The sequence below is a fragment of the Dipodomys ordii genome, unplaced genomic scaffold (assembly GCF_000151885.1).
Source record: "Dipodomys ordii isolate 6190 unplaced genomic scaffold, Dord_2.0 Scaffold73, whole genome shotgun sequence".
Lineage (NCBI taxonomy): Eukaryota > Metazoa > Chordata > Mammalia > Rodentia > Heteromyidae > Dipodomys > Dipodomys ordii.
Genome location: NW_012267289.1, coordinates 9,767,604 through 9,785,006, shown reverse-complemented (window position 1 = coordinate 9,785,006; position 17,403 = coordinate 9,767,604). Strand labels below are relative to the sequence as shown.

Below are 17,403 nucleotides of genomic sequence, written 5' to 3'. Positions count from 1 at the left end.
CATACCTCCACATGGAAGGAAAAAGGTAAGGCTTACTGACTCAGTATCTGGATACTTTCATCTACAGAAATATCTGGAAAGCTAAATTAACACCGTGGAAGACTGGAGATGAATGGCCATGTCTCTAGGAAATGGAGGAGGAGCAAACTATATGATAGTTCACTCACAGGTTGGTGGACCTGGTAAAGATCATCTTCAAAAATAGCATAACTACGATTACCTCACCTCTACACAAATATAAACTTATAAACTCACAGATACAGATCCACTCCTCAAATCTACGCAATTCCTCATGCTTCCTGTACCAAATCCAAACCTGAACAATATCATCAGCTGGGGTAGCAGCAGATTTACTACAATAGTTCAAGAAGAATTATTATTTGGATGAATACAGAATGAATAATTCAACTGAATAAAGATGAAAGAGAATTAAGAAAATATGGTAGCAAAAATTCTTAACCTGCTTCATTCAAAAAAGTCAGATTATTTCAATCAAAATGACAGAACAATTACAATCAAGCTATAATGTCTAAAATTATTATTTTTTATGACCAGGAATGACCAGGAGGGGGGAAAGGTGGTGTTTCTCAGTTATAAGGAGGAAAAGAACAAGAAAAGTGAGATATAGCTGAACATATCCTTTGTGTGGTGCCTATCTGACAGTGATTTTTTTGGGCACACACTAGACTGCTGATTCCAGTCCAATTTTTTTCAGCTGTTTGCCCCTCTTATAAATGTTAAGCCACTGAATCTTACTGTTAGGCTTGCAAGACAAATCACTTTAGATTAGTATTGCTGCCTCCTATAGAAATCAGGGCATATGAAAATCCAAGGTCAATAATTCTGAGATCTTTTAGAGAGAGATAAATTAGTTGGTCATTTCATAAAACATGCTCTACTCATATTTCTACCCTAAATCAGAATTATAGAAAAACAACAAGAGTTGATTCAACAAAAACTTGAGAATAGGAGACTCAAATTTCAAGTCTATACTTTCACTCATGGATCACTGAGCTTGGCCATTCAACAATCTAAGATTTGAATTTCCAATAACATAAAATAAGAAAGCAGAATATTTTCCAATTATAATCGATCATAAATATGGCTAATGTCATAAGTTGAACTTAAACAGCCACCCATTGGCTCAACGTAGTCCTATGACAGCAATTTAAAAGTTACTCTGTTTATCACGCCAAAAACTGTCATTGAGTCAAGAGAAAGTTGTGTTTATAATTCACTGCAGACAGAGTAACACAATGATATTTTAAGATAAGACTTTTTTTTGTCAGAAAGAAGTTGAATATCACTAGGGTGCCAGTGGCTCCCATTTGTAATCCTACTCAGGAGACTGAGATCTGAGGATCATGGTTCAAAGCCAGACCAAGAAAAGTCCCTATGAGACTCTTATCTCCAATTAAACACTCAAAAACTGAAAGTGGTGCTGTGGTTCAAGTGGTAGAGTGCTAGTCTTGAGCTCAAAAAGGCTCAGGGACAGTGCCTGAGTTCAACAGGACCTGAGTTGAAACCCCACAACCAACCAAAAAAAAAAAAAAAAAAAAGCTAAATATCACAATTTCAAAAGCCTCAGTCAGGGGAAGAAAACTCATTAAAGATCATAACCCAACATTTTTGTGAACTGCCACTAAAAACTGGAGGTAGGGCCCTGGAAGACAGCCTTATGATTAAGGACTGCTTTAGCCAACTTCTTGGAATGGAGCCAGCAGAGCAGCACCAAAAAAATTGCTATCTCCTATGCTCATCTAACTAAACACTGAAGCCACTGTATACATTGTATACACTCCAGAGTCCATCTAATTTCAAAGAAGAAGAAGAGTTGATAGGCTAGGCAGTATCAAGTTATGCAAGCCAAAGAAGAATAATGTAATATATATAAATATATATAATTTATATATATAAATATATATTATATATATAATTTATATATATATTACATATATATATGGGCAAGTGGCAGAGGTGGAAAACGTGAGAGGATAAAATGAAATGAAAAAGTCAACATTAAAGGAGTTGAGAGAGAAGCAAAAGGTGAAGAAAATGAAGAAACTCAACTTAGGAAATATACGTGTGTATAGGATACTCATTCACTCTTGAGTGAATGAAAAATGAGTGCAAGAGGAAGAGAAGTGTCACTCAGTTAAGACATAAGTGAGAAACTGTGCTAAAAGATGATCATGAAGTATACCAGAATTACAAAATGAGTTATGCCTGACAATATTCAACATTGTGGATTATGCAATGGAAAGAAAAGTATCGGAGTCTCTAGAGTGAAGACAGATTGAAAGAAGAACAAAATAAGACAGGATGCACACCTGTAATCCCAGCAATCAGGAAGTAAAGGAAAGATGATCGTGGATCATGAGTTTGAGGCCAGCCTGGGTTACACAGTAAGCTACAAAGGAAGATTCTGTTTCTAAAAGATCCCTAAGGATTGAGGATGAACCTCAGTGGTAAACGACTTGCAGAAAGTATACACAAAGCACTGGGTTTGATGCACAATGCATGTGTAGTGGTGGGGGGAGAAGATGGAGGAGGATGGCATAAAACCAGAAATTCCAATATATGCTAACAATATATTAAAAAAATAAAAAATTTTGCCTTGAAGAGGAATACAAAATACATTACATGTTGGGGATTTTTAAAATTTTTTTATAATTCACTGCAGACAAAGTAACACAATGATATTTTAAGGTAAGACTTTTTTTTGTCAGAAAGAAGTTGAATATCACTAGGGTGCCAGTGGCTCCCATTTGTAATCCTACTCAGGAGACTGAGATCTGAGGATCATGGTTCAAAGCCAGACCAAGAAAAGTCCCTATGAGACTCTTATCTCCAATTAAACACTCAAAAACTGAAAGTGGTGCTGTGGTTCAAGTGGTAGAGTGCTAGTCTTGAGCTCAAAAAGGCTCAGGGACAGTGCCTGAGTTCAATATTTTATGCTATACTAGTCAATATTTTATGCTACACTAGTCTAATTTCAAGAGCAAGGCATCATTCAAAGTAATAAAAAAAAGTTATAAAAATATGGACATCCCTAGTTACCAGCAAAGATTTGACTTGGCTTGTACATAACGCAACTGAAAGAAAATCCTGCTACCTGAGTATTAGTATATTTCTGCAGAGACACCCTTCTGAAGAAAAAACAAGCAAACAAACTGTTCTAGGCTGGGCATGCTGTTGCAACTTGTAATCCTAGTTACTCAGGAAGTGAAGATCAGAAGGATTGAGGTTTGAGGGCACCCTGAGCAAAAATGTAAGGTCCTACCTGAAAAACAACTAAAGCAAGAAAGAGCAGGGGGTGAGGCTCCAGTGGCAGAGCACTTGTCTACCAAGCACGACACCCTGAGCTTAAACCTCATTACTGTAAAGAGAAGGAACAAGAAACTGTTCTAATATCTAGACTGTGTTAACAATATTTTGAAAAGCAGATTAATATCTAAATGAATGAAAACAAGTAAAATCTATTAATTTAATTAAATTTAATTAATTAATTTATTTAGCTTCAATGATCCCTGAGCTATTCTTCTTAAAACTTTTGGCAATCAAGTACAGTATTGGATTGCAATAGAAATTTATCAGTTACAATGTAGGCTGATAATTATGAACTGGGTAATAGAATAACTAATAAAAACCACAGTTTTCTCAGGATATATTTTAAATTCCTTCTTCTGGAGAAAAACGGTATATAATTCAGGGTCTGAGGCTGAGGCTGAAGGAGGGTATGCAAACTCTGATAAGTAGACCAAAATCAGCCTAATTTCTGATTTTGTATTTTTTCAATATTTTAACTGTTGAAAAAACTCAAAAATTATTTTTTGACATAAAAATTACATAAAAATCAAATGTCATTGCTTATAAAGTTTTATTAAAACTTTATGAATAAAGTTTTATTAAAACATTTACATATCCATTGTTTATAATTGCTTTTATGCTGCAACAATAGCACTGAACAGTTCCAATAAGAAGCATTACATCTACAAAGCCTTAAGTAGTTATACGTAATTCTATGCAAGACGATGAACATGAAAAAAACTATATTTTAAGCTGCTTGTGATATATTTATTAAAATGTGTATGTCTCCAAAGTGTTAAACTGAAGAACTTCAGATTAAGAACAAATCAAAGGTAGGCTGTGATGGTATACTGAGGCAGGAGGATTTCAAGTTCAAGACCAGCCTAGGTTACACTGAAAGAAAAAGAAAACAAACAACAAAAGAAAAACAATGAAATGATTTTTGCCACAAAATAAGGTATTATTGTTGCATATAAGGGGGGAATAGAAATATGTGTATGCCTTCACATTTATAAATACTATTTTCCAAGAGATTCATCCACGCCTAGCAAAATTATAGCAGGAACATTATGATTTAGAGAAAGATGTACACTGTACCTTTAAAATTTCATAGTTGTTGTCAAGAACCACTCAGTCATTAACAAAGCTTATAGAAATTATATTACAGTAAAGTAAAACTAGCCCATGAAGGTTACTCGAGACTTCCAATACAGAACAAGTAATGACTTTAAAAATATCTTTAAAGTCTTATGTCTTTTTACTCTTCCCTTTCCTTCTCCTTGCTTTTAAAAATCCACTCTAACTCTATTTTTCCTTATATATCTGTCTTAACATTATTTCCATTTTGTTTGCCATTATCAATGTATATACATTATCAATGTATATAGGGTGAGTAAGAAAAAGCTGAGTGAACATTTGAGGCACTTGTTCCAGTACCAGCAAGACAGACAAACAGACAGGTAGACAGACAGACTGATTGATTCTGGAAATGACATCCTAAAGCTAATTGTTCTTCGAGTGTTATCAGCACCTTCTATAAATATTCCAAGTCTGCAGTTTATATGCAGAGGCAACATTTACAACATTTACAAATCATGGTTGTCTATACATAAAATAGTTAGGCTCTTGTAACTCAAGAGACTGAGATCAGAATCTAAGCCAATCCAGGCAGGGAAGTCTGCAAAATTCCATCTTCAAAATAACCAGCAAAAAGCTGAGCTGGAGGCATGGCTCAAGTGGTACAGTTCTGGGTACATAAGGCCAAACCCTTGGTATCAGAGAAAAAAATACTATAAAGATCTAACTTTAAAAAAAAACAAACCCTTCAGGGCTGGGAAGGTGGTTCAGTAGTACAGTGCTTGCCTTGCATGCATGAGGCCCTGGGTTCAATTCCTCAGCACCACATAAGCAGAAAAAGCCAGAAGTGCTGCTGTGGCTCAAGTGGTAGAGGGGGCTAGCCTTGAGCTGTGGGATAGCACCCAGGCCCAGAGTTGAGGCCCATGACTGACGGAAGAAAAAAAAAAGATCTTTGAGGTCAGGCATTGTAGGCTCACACCTGTAATCCTAGCTACTCAGGAGGCTGAGATCCAAGGATCAAGGAGCTCAAAGCCAGCAAGGGGAGGGAAGTGCATGAGATTCTTATCTCTAATTAACCATCAGAAAACCAGAAGTGATGCTGTGGTTCAAGTGGCAGAGTGCTAGCCTTGAGCTGAAGAGCTTTGGGACAGAGTTCAAGCCCCACACCCCCCAAAAAAAAGAAAGAAAGGACCTAACTTTGGTGTGGAAAAAAAAGGTAATCTGGTTTAAAGAAAACATAGAAGAAGATTTTTTTTCCAGAATAAATTCATCATAAGTAAAGCAATGTGATTTGAAGAGATACAACAACAACAACAAAAATACTTTCAAATACTTACTATGTTCAGGTCAACAATTTCAACAAAAGCATCACATTGTTTTTAGATGACCAGGTTTTATTTATAGGAATTACTAGTACATTTACAAAGCAAGGGTCTGTTGTCCCCTTATAAAATGAAATCCAATTATAATTAGACTAAAAGGTGAGTCAGATATTATGATACAACAAAGACTAATAATATAAGTTTTAAAAGAGAAGAGCAGAATTTACCAACCCGTCAACAGCTTGGATAGGATTTTGACAACCCTTCTAGAAGATTAAAGTTTTTTATATACAGACTTCTTAGGATAAGGTTTCCAAGATGGGGATATGACATACTAACATTCAAGTAAGAAATACTGAATGCGAACCTTATATATATCTTATATATGCCCAACTACTTCTCTAAATCCTAAGGTTAAACCAAAGAATGGATGCCAGTGGTTCCTAGCTACTTTTAAGGCTGAGATCAGGAAGATTTCAGTATTAGGCTAACTTGGACATACACTGGACATAGTAGTATGTGCTTCTTACCTTAGCTACTAACTAGAAGGCCCAGATCAAGCCCAACCTGATCAGGAAAGTCTGAGACTCCATCTTAATGGAAGAAATTGGGCATGGTAGAATGCACCTGGCATCCCAAGTATGGCTGGAATAGAAAAGTAGAAGACTGAGGACCAGACACTTGTCTGGGAGGGAGCAAAGACCCTATTTCAAAAATAACCAATGTAAAAAAGGAGTGGAGACAGGACTCAGTGATAGAGAACCTGCCAAGCAAGCAAGTGCAGGCTCTGAGTTCAAATCCTATTAGCAAACCAAAAAAGAAAAGAAAAGACAAAGAATGAGAACAAAATCCCTGCTCACAAGGAGCTAATATTACAATGCTAGGAAACAGTAATTGTTTAACAAAGAAATAACAGTTGGTGTTAAATGCTCCTCTGAGAATCTTAAGGTGAAAATGTATTAGAACTAGATACTCTAGACTAGAAGTGTCTGTCTAGTAGATGAAGTTTAAACTGTTATTAATATTGAGTCAGTCATTAAAAAACCAGGACAATCAGATAATGAGCTAGTCATATTGAAGAAAATAATAAAAGCCAGTATTACGGGGACAATGTATTTTAGTAGGGAGAAAATAGCAGATAAGGTAAATAAACAGTTAGCATAATGAATTTTATTCTGTGTGATAGGGAAAAGCCAATGGACACCTTAAGTAGTTTTGTGGTCTGACTTCTCTTTTAAAGGAGCTATACACCTCAGTATTGGTGACCCTCAACCATTTTATCTTGGGTCTTAATTCCAATCAGCACTAATAATGTCACCAAGAGGGTGACCAGACATCCCAAGTGGTAGTCCCAGGGTAGCCCTAGGAAAACTCTGATAGCATAGCTTTCCACTCTAAAAAATATGTCTAGACTGGATGAGAAATTACATATCTAGTTATATATTTTCATCACTACGAGCTCTGTAGAAACTAGTATTCATGTATGTACTTATTCTTTCCAGTATTTCCATTCATTCCACTATCAAACCTCAAGTGCTAGTTCCTATGTTAGGCTCAACTGTGAAGTATAACTATGGTACAAAATGACAGATTTTCAAGGCCCATACAATCTTTAAGTTACATGACAGATCTAAGCCATAAGAACAGCCAAAACATACTATGGTTTTTGCAAACTATAAGCAGTAGCTATGTATATTAGATAGATGTTGAAATGTATAATCAACAAACACTTATGGAATCAAATGATGAAACTTCTCCATGGACTTTTACCATGAATGGGAACTTGTAATATGTGATAGGGAAAGATGTTTCTTTTTACAGGCAAATAATGATACCAAAATCTGTAACTCCTGAATCAGGTCTTTTGTCTCTATGGTCTCATGACACAAAAGGAGAAGTAAAATAGCAAAAGATTATTGAAGAAAAAGCAGAACTTCCGTTAGACAGGTGTCCCAAAGAAGAGCACCAGTCATGTGTTGTTCCGGAGTTAGTAATGAGCTTCTAAGAATTCCATGCTTCTTGAGATCACTAGATAGCCAGTGGACTGTATTACTCTGCAGACCAATCAGAGTCTCCACACACGCTGAACAGGCTCTCCATGCAGCATTTAGCTGCTCTGACAAGTCCATTTTAGCTCACATCTCTGGGATCCAATCATCCACTGTTCATGTGCCAGTTCATCACTGACATGATGCCCAAGGCCATGGTAATGTGATGTCTAGTGGCCTGCATACTGCATACAGGACTGCTCAAGGCCTTGGTGAAGGATATAGAACCCCTACAGAAGGAGATGTTTGTCCTGATTGCCTGATCAGACTCTTTTTCTGCTCTCAATAGCATAATCTGAAATAGGAACCTGACTTTTTCTTCTTGACCTCCAAAAGAGACTTCACTTATTTTAGGCTGGTCTCCATTAACAGAAAGATCAAGAAATCTGGACTTGTCTCCTTCAGAATAGTTTGCAGCAGATACATATCAAGTATTTATCATGTTCAGAGACCCTGTGGACCCCATAAATAGGATTCTAATGTTGGTCTTCTCTTCATAAAGAGCATAGACAGGCAGACCTTGAAAAGAGATTTAAAAGTGATAATAATAATTGCATATTAACTTTATGGACCTGAAAGTTTCCATAATGCAAAACACTTAAAAACTGTGCAAACTATGCTAATTGAATCCTAGCTTTATTTTGACACAAACTACATAAACTTGTGTGTTACTTGACTTCTCTAAATTATGTTCTTTTTAAGTAAAGTAAGCAAGTTGAAAGGAATTGTGTCAACTAAATAACGGTAAAAAAAAATTACATGACTGCAAAACAACACTCTACATATACATAATATATGTATATTATGTGCCAAGCTAGGAACATATGTTTATCTTCACAACCCTTAGATGACTGGCTATTATTATTACCTTTATTTTACAGATGAGGAAAAAGAGGTGAAAGTATCAGAGTACTGGAGTCTCTGGATTGAAACGCTCTGAACCTAGGTCAGGAGTTACGTAGGCACCACTCCAAAACTGTCTCTCGTCACCAGACCGCTCTTCTTTACCCAGTTTGAAGGAGCACACTTCTCTCCTCCCCGCCACTCCCCCAAATGCAAAGGAAATTCAGAGCTGCGAAGAGTTCTTCCTGACTGAGGGGTCTGAGGGAACGTCACGCCTGTCTGTTTCGCGGGTTCGCCCGCGCCGCTCGCTCGCGCGCTGCCAGGGCGGTGCGGAGGGAGCCCGGAGGGAGCCCGCAGGGAACCCCGAGCTGAGGGAGCCCGGAGCTGAGGGAGCCCCGAGGGAGCCCGCAGGGAACCCACCGCCCCGCGCACCGCGGCCAGGCGCCGGCCCCGAACCAGGTGTCCGAACCCTGACGCCTGACAAGAACGCATGCAAAATAACTACCTGGACTGCTGGCGGCTCCAGCTGGCTGGTGCTCCCACCACTCGTCTCCAAGGTCGTCTGCCATCTCCGTGGGAATCGACGTGAGCCGGCAATCAGGAGAAGGCGGTAGGGAAGCGCGGCTGCCAGGGAGCCGGGGCCGGCGTCACCACACGCGGCTCGCCCCCCGCCCGGAGTCTGGACGCTGTCGTCTCCGCCCCGAGAGATGACGTCACGACGCCCCGCCCCCTCCAGCTTCTCGGCCCGGCGTAGTCGCCGATTCCACACACGCGCCAATGGGACGCCGGGTCAGGGGACAGAGCCTCCAAAAGTAGACACATAGCTGGGCCCGTAGAACGGAAGGAAAGGTTACGACTTCTCTTCTGACTTTCAGAAAAGGTGCCTATGTATTAATTAATTAATTTATGTTGCCGCAAAGGTTGTGTCGAAAGTGTGGGAAGTGATGCAAAGATGACTTTGCCCTGTGGGATTTCAAACCAAGTGCGGGCGGCCACGTGGGTGTGTTTTTACTTCTGTGTCGGAATTCGGACGTGGATCTGTTCTGTACTGTTCGAGGCATTAGAAAGGCGCGCGTGAGAGCTCGGGACGGTGACTGTTGGGCCGTGGTTGTACCCTGGACCACAATGTGATGAAAGAAAATGTGTTTAGCCCGGGCACCAAAGTGTCCGGCTGGAGAGCCGCCTACCGCTGCCGGCCCTGAAACCGAGGATGGGAGAGTTCATTGATGCCTTCCACGTCTCCTTTGACCTTCAGTGCAGCTTCTTGTCTCAATGGAGAATGGCGGGGAGAGACGAGGAATCGCTGCTGGGCGCCTACCGGGGCCACCTGTGAAAGTGATTGTAGACAACCCTTTTCAGGACAACCCTCCTCCTCGGAGCTAGGAATCCTAGTAAATGCGCTCTACACGCCTGACATAGTACATCGCATAGTGGTTTAAAAAGTAGAATCGGATTGCACCTTCCATATGCTACTAACTGAAAGAAAATGACCCAAACAGACAGTAACCCAGAAGACCACACGGACAAAGTCATGTTGGAGGAAAGATTTATTGCCAGCAGAGCCGACAAGGCCAAGTGCTCACGCTAGGGGAGGGGAAATGGTACTGTAGTGGGGAGGTGCATTGAGACCACTTAATCCCAGTGAAAATGTAAAAGATTTTATTGAGGGGCTGGGAAGGTGGCTCAGTGGTAGAGCGCTTGCCTTGCATGCATGAGGCCCTGGGTTCGATTCCTCAGCACCACATAAGCAAAAAGAAAAAAGCCGGAAGTGGCGCTGTGGCTCAAGTGGTAGAACGCTAGCCTTGAGCTGAAGAGCTGAGGGACAGGGCCAAGGGCCAGAGTTCTGGACCCCTCTCACCCCCAAAAAAAGATTTTATTGAGCAAAAAGTGCTGACCTGCCAGGAGTGCCAGCCCACATCGGCTTTTAAGAATTTTGGGGTGGGGGTGGGGATTGGGAGAAGGGGGAGTTTGGGTGCTGGTTATAGCCAATGGTTGTTACAAGAAATGCCCACCTTAAGTTTAAATTTCCCTCCAAGGCTTTGCTGGTGGGAAGCAGGAGACTAGAACAAAGTGTTGTGATGGTTCAGCTGGGTTAGGCTTGCACTGTTCAGAAAATAGCAGAAGCAGAGTTAGAGTTACAGGGTTACAGAGTTACAATTACAGTTACTAGTTAAAGTAACAAGTTACCAGGGAAGTCTTATCCACAGCACACTTAGGTTTATATCTTAAAATCATTCATTATCCATTTTACACAATCCAAGTCAAATAGCTTATTCCATCTTTAAGTCCTCCACCACCCCTCCACGCTCTGGAAGACCCCTTTATACCATTGGAGGCTTGGGGTGTTTCACCTGAAGCTGGAGAGGGGAAGTGCCTTACTAGTCCCTCCTACAGATGCTGTTATCCAAGTGGGGGGTCTTAGGACAGGAAATGGGTGATGTCTCACCTGCTCTGTAGGCACTGCCATTTAGGTACCATTATTGAGGTGGGGATGGCAGGAGCTGCTATTCAGACCAGGCCTGCTATTCAGGACAGGGGGCTCAAGGGCAGGAAATAGGTGGTGCCTCACCTGCCCCACAGGCGCTGCTGTTCAGATGCTGCAATTGAGGTTCTGCTATTGAGGTGAGGGAGGGACTCAGGGGCAGGAACATCAACTAGAGTGGAATAGAGGATGAAACTAACAAGAATAAAGCACATCTAATTAATAGTTCCTCAGAAGTGACAAGACACCTTAACCTAATGAGAAGAGGATTGGAAAGTGAACTGGAGCCCACCCATCTAATCGGTGGCTTATAAATGCATTACTGATGGGACTGTTATCAGGACTCTATAAATCAAATGGAAGATACTTTATTTTTTAAAATGCCAAGAGGGCAGGAAGATATAGGCATTCCTGTCTTATGACTTCAGTTTTCTCAATGAATTCAGAGACCTAATCTAGAAGTTTAATGGGTCCTATTTATGACTGATGGAATTTCCTGGAAAGATTTGTTTGAAAAAAAAAAGCAGTAAAAACAAAACTTCTGAGTGCTACTTATCATAGATTAGGATTGAATAAATCATATATGGAGGCCAGGGAATTTCAGTTTTCTTTAAGAATTATCAGAAGCTCTTATGCATTGCCAGGTTTTTATATTATTTGTATCCAGCATTATATATAAGTTTGAAAGCAAAAATGCTGGGCAAGAAATTAGGTTGGCTTTTTTATTTATTTTTTCAAGTATGTTTTTCTTGGCTTAACAAGTGTTTTTGTTTTTGGTGGCTTTTTTTTTTCAGTGCTACAGATTGAACTTAGGGCTTTGCTAGTCCTAGGCAAATATTTTACAACTAAGCTACATTCCCAGCTTACAAATGAAATCTTCATAGTGAAATCATTGTTCAGTGATTCTTCACTGTGGTCAAAATAATGAACACACCATCTTTCATTTCTGAAAAAAAAACCTAAGGAATAATATGGAGTTTATTCTGTAACATGAGTCCATCTGAAATCGACACATGCTGTCAGTTATTAACTTTTTTTCATATAGATAAGTAGTCTTGCCACCTTCATTTAAATGTTTTTCTTATTATTTCTCCACTGATCTTCAGTGACAGACAGTCCATGTCTGCAGAGCAATTTAAGACCTTCTATCTTTCACTGGTCATTGTCTATCTCTATTCTAGTATAATAATATCTTAATTATTTTTTCATATTTTCCACCTCTTTTATCTCTTTACATTTATGTTCAGAACGATTTCCTCGTATATAACTTGCAGGTTACTAATTGTGAAGCTATGACAGTGTGTTAAACCCATGTGTGTATGTGTACATGTATGTTTGTATGTATACACAATATCTTTTTGTACATATAAAGGATTGGTTCCAGAATTAGGACCAGCTTAATACCAAAATACCTCAGATACTCAAATCCCTTATATAAAATTGGGTTGTTTTCTTTTAAATCATTCATATCCTCCTATTCACTTTAAATCATCTCTAGGTTGTTTATAATAGGTAATGCAACGTCTATGTAAATAAGTGTTACACTGTATTGCTGAGGGAATAATAACATCGAGAAAAGGGTATGTGTTCAGAATATATCCATATTTTTCAAACTATTTTCAATCCACAGTTGAATCATAGATGGTGGAACTCATGGGTGCAGTTAACTGTGTCTAGTCATGAATGGCATAGTGACTGCCCAAATATACAACAATGATCCCGTAAGATTATGGAGCTGAAATACTGCTATCACCTGTGATACCATTACCCAATGCATGACTTACATGTTTATAGTGATGCTAGTGGAAACCTAATATGCTTTCAGTGCTATGAAAGTATAGCATGTTTAATTATGATTAAAGAATACTGTTCATCCTTGCTCAGTTTTCATCTGACCCCTGTCTGAGCTTTCCTGTAGGTGTGGTAGGTCATTCCTATCATGCTGACAGCTTCCTTGCTTGGGCACCTCATAAACATGACGTTAGTGCCTCCCCTTCCTTCATTTCTTCTTAGTAGGATCAGATCTTGGTATAGACAGAGCTGGAAGTATTGTCCCTACATGGCAGATCCAAAGGCAATACTGTGTAGAATCTCTGCATGCCTCTACACTGAAAATATAGTTTGCCTTCTGCAGCCAAACTATTTTTAAAGCAGATGTGGTCATGATACTGAGTTTTAGTAGAAATTGAGCACTGGCCTATCAAACATCCAATAGCTATATGACCAGAACTACCCTTCAGGACCTGAGTATTGTGAAGCTGTGTGCTAATAGCAGGAGTAGTCCAATGAAAAATAGAAATAAAAGGGAGCACATCCAAGTCCAGAAGTCACAAATCAGTTACTTGAACAAGTGGCTCCAATCTACCTGTTGTGTTTCTTTTCTCAAACATTTATCCAGCTGATGTTGTTGGAGAAATACTAAAAATTGGTTGCATTAGTGGAGCTGTAAATGGACTATGACTACACTGTGGCCTGTTTCATGGGGTGGCACATAAAGGAAAGTAGTGAAAAGAATCCCAGTACATACATTCAATCATATTTGAATAGACTCTTAGATACAGACAAATGGATGATCTTGAGCAACAGTAAGTGATGTGATTGATTTGTGTAAAGGCCTGGAAGACAGAATTTTTGAAGTTCAATAACAGGGATCTGGGGAGAAAGTATGTAAAGGGACCTACTGAGGTGGCCATAAAGAGTATGGCTCTTTGTGTCTAATATCTATGTCTATTTGTGTCTCATATCTACCACCGAAAAAGAGCCCAACAATGACAGGCATGGTAGCACATGCTTGTAACCCTACAACTCAGGAGGCTGAGGCAGGACAGCCTAGGTTAGTAGCAAGAACCTGTCCTCAAAAAATGAAGTCCCAACAAAAGAACTAAGCAATATAGACAACGTAGCAGATATATTTTTCAATGTTGTCCACCAATATCTCCCATGTATATTTGTTTCTTATAATATGACCCTGGCACTCTTATTCAGTGGTCGAATCTGTGTTCCTTAAACCTAGGAAGACCTTTGTCACCTCCTCCAACAGAACCTGGTAGAAATGATCTGTAACTTCTGAGGTTAGGTATTCAAAATTCTATGCATTGCTGCTGTTATTCCTTTGAGATGCTCTGGGGAAGCCACAGTGCACACAGAGGAACCACAGATCTGCTGTGGCCCCAGGAATGGAACAAAGGCAAGTCATCCCTACTATGTCCTCTCTGACTCCCTGACCCACAAAATTCATTTAAGGAAAAACAAGAACAAAAACTTTGCTGAAGCTTTTGTTGAATTGCGGAGTTTTTTTTATGTTGGTTTGGGTTTTTGTTTGTTTGTTTGTTTTTGTTTGGGGTTTTGTGTGTGTGTGTGTGTGTGTGTGTGTGTGTGTGTGTGGCCACAAGAGGGAAACCTTGTACTATGATAAGCCAAGAAGTTGTGGAAACTTTGCTTTGACAGCTAGAATGGCAATGAATTTTTTTCTTTCTTCCAACAGGGCCTGGTGACATCATGTGACTAAATTATTTTTGTTTATCTCTTATTTAAAATGTGTATAGGCTCTGTAAAGATCCCTTGTTTAAAAGAGGAAAAATAGAATCTGTAACTGTAATTTTTGGAATGAGAAAACCATGGTAATTGCATAGTTGAGTTGGAACTATAAAAGGAAACAGTACTTTTTGTCCAGTGGGTGACCGTAGTGGGTCCACCTCTAGATGCCAGTTCTTGAGGACCCTAGCAAGCAATATCCACTGAAGCAGAAAACACACAGCTAGTGGCTATTCCTGTATGCTGCTGAAGCTTTTCTGAGTGAGGCTGGGACTAGTGTTTTCTGGACCACAGCAGTAGTGTTGCTTAAACCTCCTCACTCATTTGGGGAACACTGTAGTGAACTTAGAAATATGGGAGCTTTCTGGAAGTCATATTCTGTCATCTCCTATGCCATTGATACTTCACTTAATATAATTTTTTCAATGTTCTAAATACTTATAAAAGTTATGGTACAATGTGCATGATGTATCATTTACTATCTTAAGTATATAGTTCATTAAGAAGATTCACATGATTTTTGCAACCATCAGCATGACCATCCATTTCTACAACTCTTCTCATGTTATAAAACTGAAACCCATTGTGTAAAAATGGGTTTCTCTCCTCTCCCCAAGCCTGGCAACCACCATCTACTGTCCTTTTCTGTGAACCTGACTGTCTATGTACTTCATATAAGTTTAATCATACCATGGCCTTTGGCATTGGCATTTTTGCTTAAAATAATATCCTCAAAATTAATCCATGTGTCAGAATGCTCTTACTTTCTGAGACCAAATAATATTTTCTCTTATACTCTTAAGAGGGTATCATGCAAATGCCACCATGACATCTGTCGATATAATCTTGTTGCTAGCTATTTTACTTGTCTCTTGTGAGTTCAGTAGTCAAGAAACACCTTAGAGCCCTTCATCTCTAAAGCTCTCTAGGAGAATTGTTTGTTTCTGAGATAGCTGAGAATAATTATTTTTTGTAGTATGGGGGTTTTGAACTCAGGACCTTGTACTTGTTAGGGAGATGCTTAAGCCACACCTTTAGTCCTATTTTATTTGATTATTTTTAAGAAAAAGTTTCTCTCTTTTTTATTTTACCTGGCATAGACAGAATGACTGACATGCACCTCCACACCAGCTTTTTCTGTTGAGATGGGGTCTTGCTAACTTTTTGCCAAAGCTGGCCTTAAACCTCAATCTTCCTGATTTTAGTAGCTAAGTAGCTACTAAAATGTGACCCATCACACCCGACTTGGATAGCTAAGAACTTTTATCTCCTTCCTTGAAGCAATAGGGTGTAATACTAAAAGTGTAAGCTATGCTAAAATCCTGGTGTTGTCATTTATTAGATTAGATTTTGGACAAATTGCTGTTTATTTGTTTTTTCTTCAGCTGTAAAATGGAGCCAAAAATAGAGTTTGTCAAAGGAGTAATAAAATTAGTACATAAAGGCCTATGAAGCAGTTTCTGGCCACAGTTGGCACTAAATAAATATTAAACATTCTTGCCTGTCCATACTATACCCTACTATTTCACCTGCTGAAACACTGTGGGAGAGAACACTCACTATTGTGCAAGTGCAAAAACGGAAGTTTAGAGAAGTAATTTTCTCAACATATAACCACAGGTAAGTAGAAGAGCTGAGATTTTCTTTCTGGCAGTCTGACACTAAAGCCTTCCTAACATCTGAACATTTTCTGTATTGGAGATTCTTGTTTGTCAGAGTAAATGACAAGGACAGAGCTGTCTTTGTCAAGGAAAGGTAATTTCATTAGCACTAGTAGGCAAGCAGACTTGAAACTAATCCATCTGCTTTCCCCATTGTGTCTCACATCCCATGAATGAGGAGCAGATGTGAACATTGCTGCCAGCCACTCACTTGTCACAAGGAGAACTGACTTGGCTAAGCTCATTACAAAATTAAGTTCTTGGACTTGATGGTTTTAACAAGATGTGTGAAATGTAGCTCTCTGTAGGATTTAGAAACTTTAATTTAAAAAGTGCCTTTGATTCTAATAAAAATCCATTTTTTTTACTCACAGTAAGATAGCAAAGAAAAATAAGTCTCAGAGGAAATTTTCATTAGATGATCCTGGATTGCAGCACTGCAGAGAAGTGGCTGAAGAACTTATTAAACTGGGATGATGTGCCCATTTGAATTTAACTTTTATAGCACTTATCTCAGGAATTAACAAAATTTTCAGATGATGAAACTCATTAATAGATTTACAACATAGTCATATTTTAAAGAAACGTGTATGTTTTATGTTTTTTATGCTTCATGATGTCTAGTAGTATCAGTATCAGTAGTATCAATATCACCTCAGGGCTTTGGGCATGGTAGTCAGACATACAATTTGAGCTCCAGCCCTTTATAGAGGTTATTTGGATATAGTGATGGTAGTTTGGTCTTGTTAATCCAACATTCTGTGCTAACTTTCTATTCTTCTATGCCTGCATCTCCTATGTATGCCATTCTGTTTACCTTTGTAATTCTGTTTGCCAATTACAAAAGCTATGACTATGATGTAAATGTCTTTGGTTGTAGAATAAAACTGAACTATTTGGGCTGTGGGCTTGAGCTTGCAGCATGATGGCTTAAACAAGTTAAGTTAACCACTCAGGCTGGTGGTACATAGATGCTCCTTGTATAATTCAAATAGTTCCTGTATCACATTCCTGTTATGGACATTAGAGGGCCTGTGAAGTCATCACAAAGTGTTCCTTCCTTATCAGTGGCTTCTTAAGGCCCTTAGGAACATATCTGTTCCTGTTCTGTAACTCCTCTCACCACT

General features: G+C 39.0%; 1 protein-coding gene across 1 annotated transcript in view; it reads right to left on the bottom strand.

Moving 5' to 3' along the window:
* Cmss1 (cms1 ribosomal small subunit homolog (yeast)) overlaps positions 1-9,268 on the bottom strand; it is a 294,024-nt gene extending 284,756 nt beyond the window's left edge. The window contains exon 1 of the mRNA XM_013024173.1: positions 9,105-9,268. Coding sequence (XP_012879627.1) covers positions 9,105-9,168 — 64 coding nt within the window. The 5' untranslated portion in view covers positions 9,169-9,268. The remainder of the gene's footprint in view (positions 1-9,104) is intronic.
* Positions 9,269-17,403: the final 8,135 nt, after the last annotated feature.